Source organism: Asterias amurensis, chromosome 2, assembly GCF_032118995.1.
Source record: "Asterias amurensis chromosome 2, ASM3211899v1".
NCBI classification, from domain to species: domain Eukaryota; kingdom Metazoa; phylum Echinodermata; class Asteroidea; order Forcipulatida; family Asteriidae; genus Asterias; species Asterias amurensis.
In genome coordinates, this window is record NC_092649.1 from 25133410 (window position 1) to 25145763 (window position 12354).

General features: G+C 38.6%; 2 protein-coding genes across 3 annotated transcripts in view; one reads left to right on the forward strand and one right to left on the reverse strand.

Annotated features, from left to right (window-relative positions):
- Positions 1-5602, reverse strand: part of LOC139954365 (S-adenosylmethionine sensor upstream of mTORC1-like) — a 46949-nt gene extending 41347 nt beyond the window's left edge. Inside the window, exons 1-3 of one of the 2 annotated variants that reach the window (XM_071954125.1) lie at positions 5462-5602; positions 3671-3799; positions 2076-2182 (exon numbers count right to left, since the gene is read on the reverse strand). In XM_071954125.1, coding sequence (XP_071810226.1) covers positions 2076-2175 — 100 coding nt within the window. In that variant the 5' untranslated portion in view covers positions 2176-2182; positions 3671-3799; positions 5462-5602. The other variant, XM_071954126.1, reaches the window with a different exon arrangement.
- Positions 5603-5869: 267 nt separating this feature from the next.
- The window catches only part of LOC139954363 (uncharacterized), a 78305-nt gene continuing 71820 nt past the window's right edge, over positions 5870-12354 (forward strand). Inside the window, exon 1 of the mRNA XM_071954124.1 lies at positions 5870-6010. The gene's annotated coding sequence lies outside the window, so the exon portion shown is untranslated. The remainder of the gene's footprint in view (positions 6011-12354) is intronic.

The following is a 12354-nucleotide window of genomic DNA, read 5'->3' on the forward strand; positions in this document are numbered from 1 at the left end:
GTGGGCATGCCCCAAATAAGTTTTTTGGGGGGGATGCGTACATGAAATCATGAGGAAAATATATTTTGTAATTGGATGGAAATAATAACTGGGGGAGGGTATAATTGGTGCATTAGACGTCTGCATTAGTAAAGGTAAAAAGCTATAACTGTCAGATTGTTGGTTCCAAATTGATTTATTTATTGACTCATTGGATTGAACTCTTGAACTTCCTACATCTACATGTAAGCTGTAGATGAATTCAAGTGACAATTATGTACAACTATTACATATTTATGAGAGATCGCCTAACATCACAACAAGGCCAATTCAAGATGGCTAAACGTAACTGATTTGGGATGTCAACCCAAATCAAGTGCGCTGCCACTTACTCAGGGGCTGAAAAATGGATCACAGTGTGTAAGCACAAGTATTATCACTAGGAATCTGGCTGGTAGAGCAGAATGCACTACATTCACAACTTTTACACATCACAGGTATCTTAAAAGATGTTACACAACAATGATACATGTAATTTGTACTTTAGCATATTCATAATGGCACACAGCACTGGGTATGATAAGAAAAATACCTTTTACAGTAGATTGAGTATTCTGACCCCTTGCACAATTTGGAACACACCTTCAAACAATGCGGATACCATTTCCACCATTTTAAGAGTGGAGTGACGTTTAGGGCGGTCGGGTTGCAGAAGTGGTATCTTTCCTTGCCTTCCACCAATCGGACCTCAGTTCGAAGCCTGATGAGGGCACTATGTGGGTTGGGTTTTCAGTCCCTCTCTGACTGCATTGGTTTGTCCCGGAATGATTCTCGTTTTTTTTTCTCTCACACCTAAACTGAAACTTCCTTCCTTGTCTTCTCTACATTGGGTTCTTGGATAGTGATTACGTTAACTTTTCTGTGATTCCTTGGCTTCACAACCAGAATAAATTAAACCAAATGAAATGACAGGTTAGCCATGTGTAAGGGCACTGGGCATTGTGCAAGGGGTAAGTTGGTCTTTGGTCTCACCATGCGTTTGACTGTAGCGCCATTACCATATGATACATGTACAAATAATACACTGGCACTGTGTTGATCACTACTTAATGGGTTCTAACCAGTAAATCACATGAAGCTCACAATCTCTCAAGTAGCTGCAGCTGAGCTGTGGCATACCTGAGTTTGTTGAACGATTTTTTATCAAAAGTTGTTGGTATCTTGTTGTTTTCTTTATTCCTATAAAGCGCATACGTGGGGACTTAATAGCAGTGATATGCGCTATACACAAATGCTGTTTATTTAGTCTGTTAAACAACATGCAGCCCATAACACTACCTAACCCAAAATAAGTAGGGCACCAGTCGCAATAATATTAGTTTTACAAAATGTTGGCAGGTAACCTGATTCTTCTGAACAATATTTTTCTGTGCTTAGCAAGTTTTTGTGCTTACAGGCTTCATGAAATTGGGCCATGGTTCGAAAAGAAAGATCTCAATACCATGCATGGAATCACATGATGGCCCCTGACACAGTAATAACATGATCTATGTTGCCCTGGTGTTGGCCTCTGTTGCCATAGAGATTCTAATTTTTTTAAACGAGGTAACTCCTTCCTCTCTCTAGCAAAGTGGATTCACCTTGCAAGTGTGCAAGATAAATCAGCCTTCACTGACGTGTGTCAAAAATATACTGGGAAATGGTGAAAACAGCCAAACACAAATTATTTCAAATATTTTTCGATATGCAAATATTTATTGCCAGACACAAGCAAACAAACAAGGAAAACACATAAATCATCGCTGCAACAAAACTCGACAAAAATCCTTCCCCTGAAGAAGATCAGAGCATACTGATCGCAATTTTGAGTTTTCAACCACAAGTTCTTTTCAAGAACCAACACTACTGAAAAGAGATTCACACATGGTGTTATAGCGAACCTCACCTTAAAAGAAAGAAACCTCACTAACGAAAGATGCACAAGAAAGAAAACCCACAGCTTGTCTTGATCATGATGAAACCCAATTAATTTAACAAGTAAAGACTTTGAGAGAATCTGAGTATTTAACATCAGATTGTATACATCATGCTTCTACCTTCTTTCAGCTTCTTGCGGAGTTTAGCGTGGACTCCCTTCACCACCCCACTGGCCTTCTTCTCGCAATCTTCTTCACAGCATGAGCATGGTGAAGACATGGTGCACCTGAATAACAGTTGATGAAGGGGAAGATACATTAACTTCTTGATATCAGTTTGGTTTTGTGATTATCATGTTGGTCATCTCTCCTATAGACAAGCATACTGTATACAAGTATACTGTTCGAAACCGGCTCTTTTCAGAGCCAACACTCCCTCAATAGTGAATTATATGGTTGTACCTGCAAGTTTAATATATTTCATATAGCTTATTCTTTGGGCATCTTTTTATTTATTTGTGATGCAGATTCTAAGTGCCATGTCAGTCCTCTATATTGCCTTTGAAATTGTGGACGAAAAATTGAGGAGGCCAAATATACATGTATGGTACAGATTGATACAGCTCTTGTGAGAAACTTGACCAACTTGTTGATGCAAATGGCACTTAATGACAAGGAGTTTACCCACATGTTATACTGCAAACTGCAGCTGTAGCTGACCCAGAACCACAGCATAGCTCATAATGACTTAATTTCTTCAGTGATCGTCACTTGGGTGAATAACTAATACCTTTTAGAAGTTTGGTTACTCCATGTCATATCAAAAAGTCTGTCGGTATATAATTCTTTGCTCAATAAGGTTTAAAACAAGATTTAATCTTATCGAACTGTTCCCTTTGACTTCTCTTTCACTTTATTCATTTATATTATGGGTTATTTGTTGAATATGGCGCCCTCTATCACTAGCAAATCACACAAGGTGGTACAAAGGCATGCTTTGGAATTTTAGCTTTTTAGCTACACTGGGAAAGATTTTTGACCAATAATGACATAGGCCATAGTCAATACAAGAGAGGACTAAAGCTCTGACAAGTGCTGGACAATGGACATGTAGAGAGGTTAGGTTGACCTTCCACCTTTGGAATCCTGGTTCAATCCCACTATGTGTATTGGGCTTTCAGTCCCCTACTTGACTGTGGGTTTTCCCTTGAATAAATATCTTTTGGCGGAAAACTACTACGTGGGTTTTCCCTGGAATAAACCTCTGTGGTTTTCCTCCCACATCTACACTGCAATTTCTTTATTGCTTCTCTCTTCTCGTTTGGCTCTAATAAGAGTGTTGAGAATATATATCCAAATCCAGATCGTATCCTTGTCAATGTACCTCCTTATAATGTACATACGTATAGGTCTCGGGTTAATGTCTGAAAAATTTGCCAATTAGACAACTTTAGAAATTTGCTTGCTCATTGTCCTGAATGTGAATCAAACAGGGTTTCTAGATTGAGGATGGAATCTGTTTGGTCTTGCTTCCATCACCAAAAGGAGCAATAACTTCAGTGTCTCACTAATCAGGTACTATGATTGGCCATGTTGGGAATCAAACCAGCATTCTGGAAAAATAGTTGATTATTCAAGGTAAATTAGAACAGTGCAACAATGTCCGAGACTTTTTGGAGAACCATCCCCGAAGAGAAGTGTCAACCCATGGCACTTTACAATTACAATGGGGGGGGGGGTGTTATTGAAGTGTCAAAGAATTGAAATGTTATTACCAGAAGCACTCGGGTCAGTTTCTTTAGTCCAGTCGAGTCACACAGACAAACCTCTCTGGTCTCAATAAATCAATCAGGCGCCCTCTACTGGTCACTTCTAGTCATAAGTAAGCACTGTATCTTCTTTATCTGTAATTTGGGGTTGAACAAAGACAAATTGAGTGAGCAGGATTTGAACTACGACCTCTGGTTTACCTGTATGAACACAACAAAAGTAATACTCATCATGTCTGTGCTCAAGAAGAGAGACCGCAATAGACCCCCTTGCATTGGCAGCCACTGTTGAGGTCAAATAATGGAACCATACACAGGTGTTCCATGCACAACACTCAGACAAATATAGGTCTTCATTGACCTCTGTAAGGGCACCGTTTGGGTCTTGGGATGTCATATGCAAGGAGTGTATACAATAATTTATACCATTGTAAAACAAAATGTGATCAGGAAGATTTGAAACCTTGCATGTCGGGAATACACTCGGGTGAGGTTTTTGCGGTAGCACCATGTGTAAATTTCTTTTGAGTAGTTGGCGGTTTTTGAGAAGAACCGGTGGTTGACAACTCGGCTTTACAATCACGATGTTCTAATCATCTTCCCCTTGAAGACGATCACATTGAGTTACCAACCACTGGTTCTTCTCTGAACCAATTATACTACTCAAAAGAGATTGACACTGTGCTACCACAAAAACCTCACCACAATGTGATCATTCATTCTTTTCAGTACCTTCCTTTAACAACCATTACTTGCTGGTTTAGAAAATAGACATTCTGCCTTAACAGTTTAAGCTTTTCATGATATCATGTGGATCAGTGGAACAAGGTAACATGCGGGTACAGCCTCGTTTAAAACTCTTTTGTGAAAGAACAAAGTGTTGGTGCAAGAACGAAGATGAGACCAAACCGGTTCTTCTCGGAACCAACACAAGAGATTTTACAAGAGATTTTACATTGGTTGTGCCTGCAAATTTACAACTACAGTTTTACTGTTGTCTTCTTACACGAACCCTTTTTCACGTACATGTAACTATTGGTGGAGGATCTTGACGCGGGAAAGGCTGACACTAAGTCACTAACTCTATAGTCTAAGAATGTGATAAATAGATAAAAATTGAAATTGCGTAAGTTGCCAGGACCCAATCTCATGGCTCAGCTTAACGCTGAATCACGGTTGTTAGCATACAGAGCAAGCGCTGAATTTCTGTGCTAGTCATAAGTGAATACATTTCCTGGGGTAGATTGGACTACGTGCGCGCAAGCAGAATTCCCTGCTCATCTATCTGTGAAATCATGGTGAAATACACTTGACATTATGTCATATTATGAGCTGAAGTCCTCAGTTTTTCTTAACCCTTGTTTTGTGGCCTCTAGCCACCCTATATTTTCCCATCCTACGATTTATTATGTTGTGGTTATATTCAACTTAGTCAAAAACAAAAATCGGCAATGATTAATTCCCCCAGTTTCCCGATATTCTAAATCACATCATATCCGCCATGCCAAAAACACTACCCCGACTGACAAAAATATGCCAGGGGTTCAAGCAACAAAATGCGTTGGTTCCCGCTGAATGCTAGGCCACGATAGCAGTAGTGTGGATCCCGCATAGTACCAGCTATCAAAGTGCAAAAACATTTCACCCTCGATCGCTAGCCACCAAAAACAAACGTGGCCAAATTTATCATCTAAATTGAGTGCGTTTGTACATGCACGGTATGTATATCTACATAGAGTCATTTTGCAATGATCGATTTGACTAGGATGACAAAATACTTCAACTTTCGTGACAAACCATAACCAAAGTAACTCCGTTGCCGTATTTGAAGCCACGATTCTTGGTTTGCAGTCGACACACACCATTCGCTGTTTTGTATTCACATACACACTGTACATCCCATCCGCGTGTGTCCGTACATCAGCAGCGTGTCAACACTGCATTCACACACACATGCATGCTTGTTTACATAGTAGGTTAAGTTGACGTCATGATTATAGACTGAGCGCGACTACAAACAACAATAACATTTCAAGCTAAAATAGTCCTTAAATTATCCAACACAAAAGTGTTCAAGCGAAAACATTAATTTTGGGATTACAGACATAATGTCCGATGTACTCTGAATGGATTCCTATGCCAGAATGTTGCTGTAAAAGACGTTTGAATGCGGGGTTCAGCAGAAGTCGAGCTCGTGTAAGGCGGACGGATAATTGGTTTTGTTTATCGAGATGAGGTTTTGCAGTTGCAGTACACAAGATTCAATGTCTCAAGCTTGCCTCCAAATCAAGATAATTTCGCTACCTTGCTCAACGTCGAGTGCAATTCTCCTCAAGAAATTCCAAGGTAGGTACCAACTGAGAGATTCATTATAATTTCACACTGTGTGACGCTCTACCGCAGCAAAACTGTTTTATTCTTAATATGTATTTTTGTTGTTGTTTGTGGCATGAAGTCTTTCTCTGCATCTAGAATAAATAAATTTGCATAGTGAACAACACATTTTCCTCAACGCTTTTGCATGTGCATGTGCGCTGCACAACAACGTGGGTTATGGATGGCGAAGGCAACAGGGTAGATAACCGTGTAAACTTTCTCGTCTGCACATAATGAAAATGAATTGGTTGTATGTTCGCTAAGCTTGAAGAATTTGTGGAGGTTACTGACATGAGAATACTGTGTGAATTGGTCAGTAACCACAGACAGTAGAAGATAATGTGCTAGTAGGGAGTAGGTGTACGACGGTCAGACAGAGATGTCTGTTGTTTTGTGTTGTTATTTTAGGCCCTGACCAGTGACTGTAGTCGTGTGTGCTGTGATTATTTCTGTATGAATAGGCCTGTGACTTCTTGATGGGTAAAGATAATTTGTCAATGTTAAATGTTATGATTGATACGCAAGAGCATGGAGTGTTAGAGTTTGCTGTATTTCATGGATTTGTATTTGTACTGTCCATCCAGTACAGTCACGACAGTAGTAAGAAGTGCCCAACATTTCCTGAATTCCAGCCAGCAATTTGCCAGCTTGCATTGCAGGCCAAGCAATTAATTGTCGGCCACTTTTTTTGGTTACCACTTAAAATAAAAGCTGTTTGTTTTGAATGACAATTAAGCAGAGTATGTTTTTTTTACTAATACTACATACACACACAAAAAAATCCATATTTGCAACTGACCCGAAAATGTTTACATTTCACTCATTTAATAACAAAAAGCAATGTATAATTTGCACGAAAGTAAGTCAGTTTTATTTCATAATGAATGAAGAAGTGTCAGTCGGATACCAAAGTTTTATCGGTTTTAGTCGTCTTTGACAAGTTGACAAGTTGTTTTGTTTTTAAAAAAAGAATTTCACATTCCTAAATATTTGAACGGTCTTCCAGCCACTTGCAGTTTCTCTCTGCAAATATCCATCATGGTCTGGAAGTTTGTGCACCGTAACTCCATGATTTTGGAATTTGATACATGTATGATAAATAAACATCCGAGATGTGGAAACCATTATAGGCCTAGTTTTCTGTGTGTGTGACTGAACCATTAACGGTACCATTATAGGCCTAGTTTACTGTGTGTTTGACTGAACCATTAACGAAAGAAACAAAACGGCACAAGTTACAATAGAATCCATGAAGTGTGCCACTGCATGGTTAACTTGCTACTTTCATTTATTGGATTTTTAAGCATGTCACTTCTTTTGCCTTTCTGACTTTTTTCTGGCAAATTTGTAATCATTTGGCTGAGAAATATCTAGCGAAGCAGTTTGTTTACAGTAGCCATTGGACATAGGTAGTAGTAGCTTAGCAGAACAAAGTATTTTCAAAATTACGGTCCCAAAAAGACTCGCGATGTTCAATTAACCTACGAGACAATAGACATGGTGGACATTTGGATCGTAATTTTATTTTGTTTCCTCCACAAATTAAAGCAGTAAATGAAACCCTTCATGAAGGTTTCCAAAAATGTTAGAGCACACCATGTCACTAAATATGTCGTCTGTTGTGTATTGTTGTACATTTTGATTTAGGGTTTGATAATAATGGCATGGCTGGCTTGCGTAAAGCGCTCGCCTCTCACCAAGGTGAAAGATGACCTGGGGTCGATTTCACAAAGAGTTCTAGTCCTATATACAAATTGCATGGATGGTCCTAAGTTAGGACGAGTAACTGGTCCTAACTCGAGTTAAGACTAGTCCTAACTCTTTGTGAAATCCACCCCTGGTTCGATACCCAGCCAGGGCCTTGAGTTGAGTTGTGCGTTTGGTTTAGTTTTCCTCCCTCGGGAAAAAATCAAACACTTTCGATCTTTGGCTGTGCTCCGTGGTCATTAAAATGGGTTGATGTGGATTGTGGCTTGCTGCCAAAGGCGCCCTTGCATGCTTATTTCTCAAACATGTTGTAGCCGCGTCCTTCCCAATTCAGCTCTTAGCTGTAAGGATGATTTTAAGTATTAGCTTGAACCCAAGACTTGGTCTTCCAATGTCTTTCCACTGCATTTAACGTTTTTTTTTATCAGTATCTGAGTTTGGAAAAAAGGAGGTAATTGATTCTAGTAAATTTTCTTCGTTTCACCCCAAATCATTTCTTCATGAAATCAGACATTTTATTTTGATTTTGTGTTGGTTTAATGACCAATACAGCAGCAAAGCTTTTATGGATGATGTGGTTATACATGTAATACCCATCTTGCCCTTGCCCTTTGAAGGATGAAATCTGTAAATAGTTTGATAGCTTTTTAAGTACTACACCATCAACTTTTTAGGAACTTACATTGGGGGAAAGTTAAATGTTGTGATGGGAACATTTCTAATGGTGTAGACCATTGCCCATTTTCATGGCTATGCTTACCGCCAAAGTCTGTGCTTATGATCACGATTCCCCGCTTACGTGCAAGCGAAGAATTTCTGCGCTAGCCTTGTAAGCTTAGAATGCCTAGAAATGTTAAGTATGCACGCGCAGAAGCCCATATTTGCTGCTAACCCGTGAAACACGTTTGCCATGAGCACAGAATTCCCTGCTTCCGTAAGCGCCGATTCTGTGCTTACAGTTAGCAGAGCCATGAAATTGGGCCCAGATACAGTGCATGAACTAGTACAGTTTTGAACGACTCGTTGGGGGTCTATGTATTAAATTCAAAACTTTCATGTGACTTGCTTGCTGTCGATGAATAGACTGATGAATTTGATCTGATTTGGATGTTGCAGTGCAAGATTTTATTTTTATGCCTAAGCGTGGGAACCCAAGGTTTACAAATATCTTTGATTAGTGCAAAACTGTACAGTCTATTAGGGATGCTAGGTCCAATTGTTGACCAATTTGACAGGAGTTTATACAGACCTGTAAGCTTCGTTTTTTTGAAAGGGCAAGGGCACCAAGGCATTTTCTTCTGGGTCAAGGATGCCCTAAGAAGAGGAAATTTAAGGACACCACTGCAATGACCAGGGGCATGGAGGCAATCGCCTTTGTTGCCTCGACTAAGAATGAAATTGGTTGTGATCCCAACATAATTATATCACGTCCATCAGCCATGTACAAACAATTTTGCATATTTTATGTGTTTTGTGCACTGTCCATTGCAATAGCTGTTACACAAAAAGTTTTTGTATTTTTGTATTGAAACAGCATTCATCTATCAAAATTCGTTTCCAGAAGAAGAAAAAAATTGATGCATTTTCATGTTTTTACCACTTCAGGCTTGCATAGGTTTAGATGGCTTGTGTAGTTGTAATTACCTATAACCCAACAATTCTATAACAAAACACCAGCCCTGACTTAAAAAATCCCTACACCTTTAAAATGTTAATCACTCTAATATAATGACTGTTAATGTTGTGCTTTTACTTTGTTGCCTGCTAAGTGTAATACAATCGGCCAAATGAAATAAAGATGATGTCCATAGTCATAAGAATAATATACACTTGGCAAACTCTCTTCCCCAGCGAGTCGCATCGACCACACAGGCCTCTCAATATGAAATTGGCTGAGGTTGGGTGTGTTTGTTTACCCACTGCTTGTTTTGTGTTCGCTGTTGTTTACCCAGTAAAATGGCCAAGTCTTGCTGGTTCATTTATCGGAGCATATAACAACAAGGTTTTGAATGCACAGCTGCCAACCTGCCGTTAGTGTTGTTTGTGCAATGGAGGTTCTTGCCCCACTTAGTATTTATCCTGCCTTTTCTCTGCGCTGAATGTCCAATTTGATCAGGGGTTTGGTGGGAAAGTTGTGGCCAGGTTCTAAGAGAAAAGATGTTTAGAGGCTTTGTCTGAAGTTCAGACTGGAACTGTTGATTTGAAATAACCTAGGGGCCCTCTGTGCAGCATTTGTAGTACAGGATGTAGGGAGGAAAGTTCAAAGGCAATATAAAGGGTTGATTGTTTTTGTAAAACAAAGGACAAAATTGCACAAAGCTGCCATAAAAAAATGCTTTGAATTATTCCAATTGTACAGGTTTGCCGATAATTCAGTAATGTACAAATATTAAAATGTACAAAAAATCATTTACTTCATATATTTTATGTACATTGAAATTTCCATCAGTTTTTACTATTAACTCGTATCAAATATTTTAAAACACAATTAGTAGGCCTATGTGAGTTTTTACCTTGAAGTACTTTATTTAAGAAGCAACAACAACATACAAGGCAGATTGTTTGTTATTTTGTTTTCAAATGAAACAACCATGATCAAAGAAGGAATAAAATACAGAGTTTTCAGTGCAAGCTCCCCTTGTAGAGCTCTGTAAGGTGAAAGTCTCATTTGCATAGGGCTCTTCTGATTGGCTGTCTTTTGCACAACTTACAACCAATGCTTCAGTACAGCAGATTTGCATTGGGAAGAAAACTGCATCCCTTGTTCAACATGTTAGACTTTCTTTTGTCTGAAGAGGCTGTTAAATCTCGTTTTAGTTTGGGTTAGTCAGTTTAAATCCAGATAATTATTTTTAAATGGTCACTTACATTACAATGATAGAGACATTGGCTTGTAGATAAAAAGTAATATCAGTTTTTCTAACGATTTTTGTCCAAGATGAAAACCAAGTTTTCTGTATCTGTAGATACATGTAGTACAAAATGAATTCCCAGTTGTTTTCTTTTTATAGTCACTGTCTTAAATTTCCTTGTGGTCCCTTGTGTACAGCAAAACTTGGCATCCGTTGCCGCATGTTCTTCAATTGTTCAATACATTTTTAACCCTCAGAAACAACAAAATCCACCCTTCTTGCAAGATGGTACGGTCTAGCAAGATTAAATTACTGACCCCAGTATGTAGCTTGCACTGGATAAACAAGCCAACAACATTAGCATAATAACAACTGTATTGAAGATTAATGGAAAGGGGAATCTAAACAAGAGTTGCATTCCTTGTTTACACAACTCTCTGGATAAATGTCAGAGGGAAGCTGCATGTTTTCTCTGCTGTGTGCCATTGTGTGTATACAACTTGGAGTAAATTCTACAATGTAGCCCCTCGCATTGTCGGTTTGGTTTGCGTCGGATGTTATAAATATCCCCTATAAAATTGATTTTGCTTTTTGGTTTTGCTGTTCCAGGAAATTTAATTCGTCTGATTGCCGGATGTTGTACAGAAGAATATAATATATTCTATATTTAAGAAAGTGTTATTCCTTAACTTTTCTTGTTCTTCTTAATCTAAATTGTGTGTTATTCATTTGGTTTAAGTAATTTAAGTGATTGGTTTTGGAATTTCAGCCAAAGTATTTTAAAAAAAGTTTACTAATGATTAGACATTGGACAAAGAAAAGTAAGTTTTGTGCACTCATGGTTGCACCCAATTTTACATTGTTGTTAGCGCTATATTATGTGCTTTTGTTTATAAAACAAATGTGTACACGTAGTGTACATGTACAATGTAGGCATACCTTTTCACGTCCCTAACAACCCATGACCTCAAAAAACTAACGAGGTAACAAATCAAAATACTAAATATTTTAGTCAAACACTTGACACTAAAATACCCAGACAATGATATTCAGTTTTTATTTGAGAGGAGAGAAGATGCCCGCTCCCATAAAACCAAAAACCAAAAATACCTTCAAGCGGAGATCTTACTTCATTCGAAAGAATTAACTGCAAAGCAACTTATAATCTGCCAGCAATATTAGGCACGCTGTTTCCCCATTGTGTCACAGAGAAATTTGGCTGTTAATTTGTGTGAAGTATGAACCCGGTTTTACTCTGTCACCGGGAAGAAACTAAGTGCAAATGTACAAAAAAAGTGACCATACAAAAGAACATAAAAAAATACAATTGGATTTAATTTTCATTCAGTCCATGCCATTCATACTCCAATTGGGGTTGAATGTGCTTGCTTCACCCAAGGGGAACCTGTTAATGTTGGCAATCGTCTAGTAAACTGCCCATTAAATCATATGATATAACATTGAACCCATCACCCGCTATGGGCTAATCAAGAAAGATCCAAGCTCAACGGACTTATAAACAACTGGATTATGAGCTTTATATGCAACCACTTTGTTGATAATTTTGACCTTTTGGACTGGGAGAAGTAAAGTATACAATTTGATGTATTAGATCGTATTTTATTCATTTCTGCACAATCTGCAGCAAGTGCATGACATCACTCGACCTTTGGTGGACCTTTTTTGTCCCTGGAACGCTCCCTGGGATTGGGGGGGGGGGGGTTGGCAACTGGGGGATTGAAATGCAATCATATA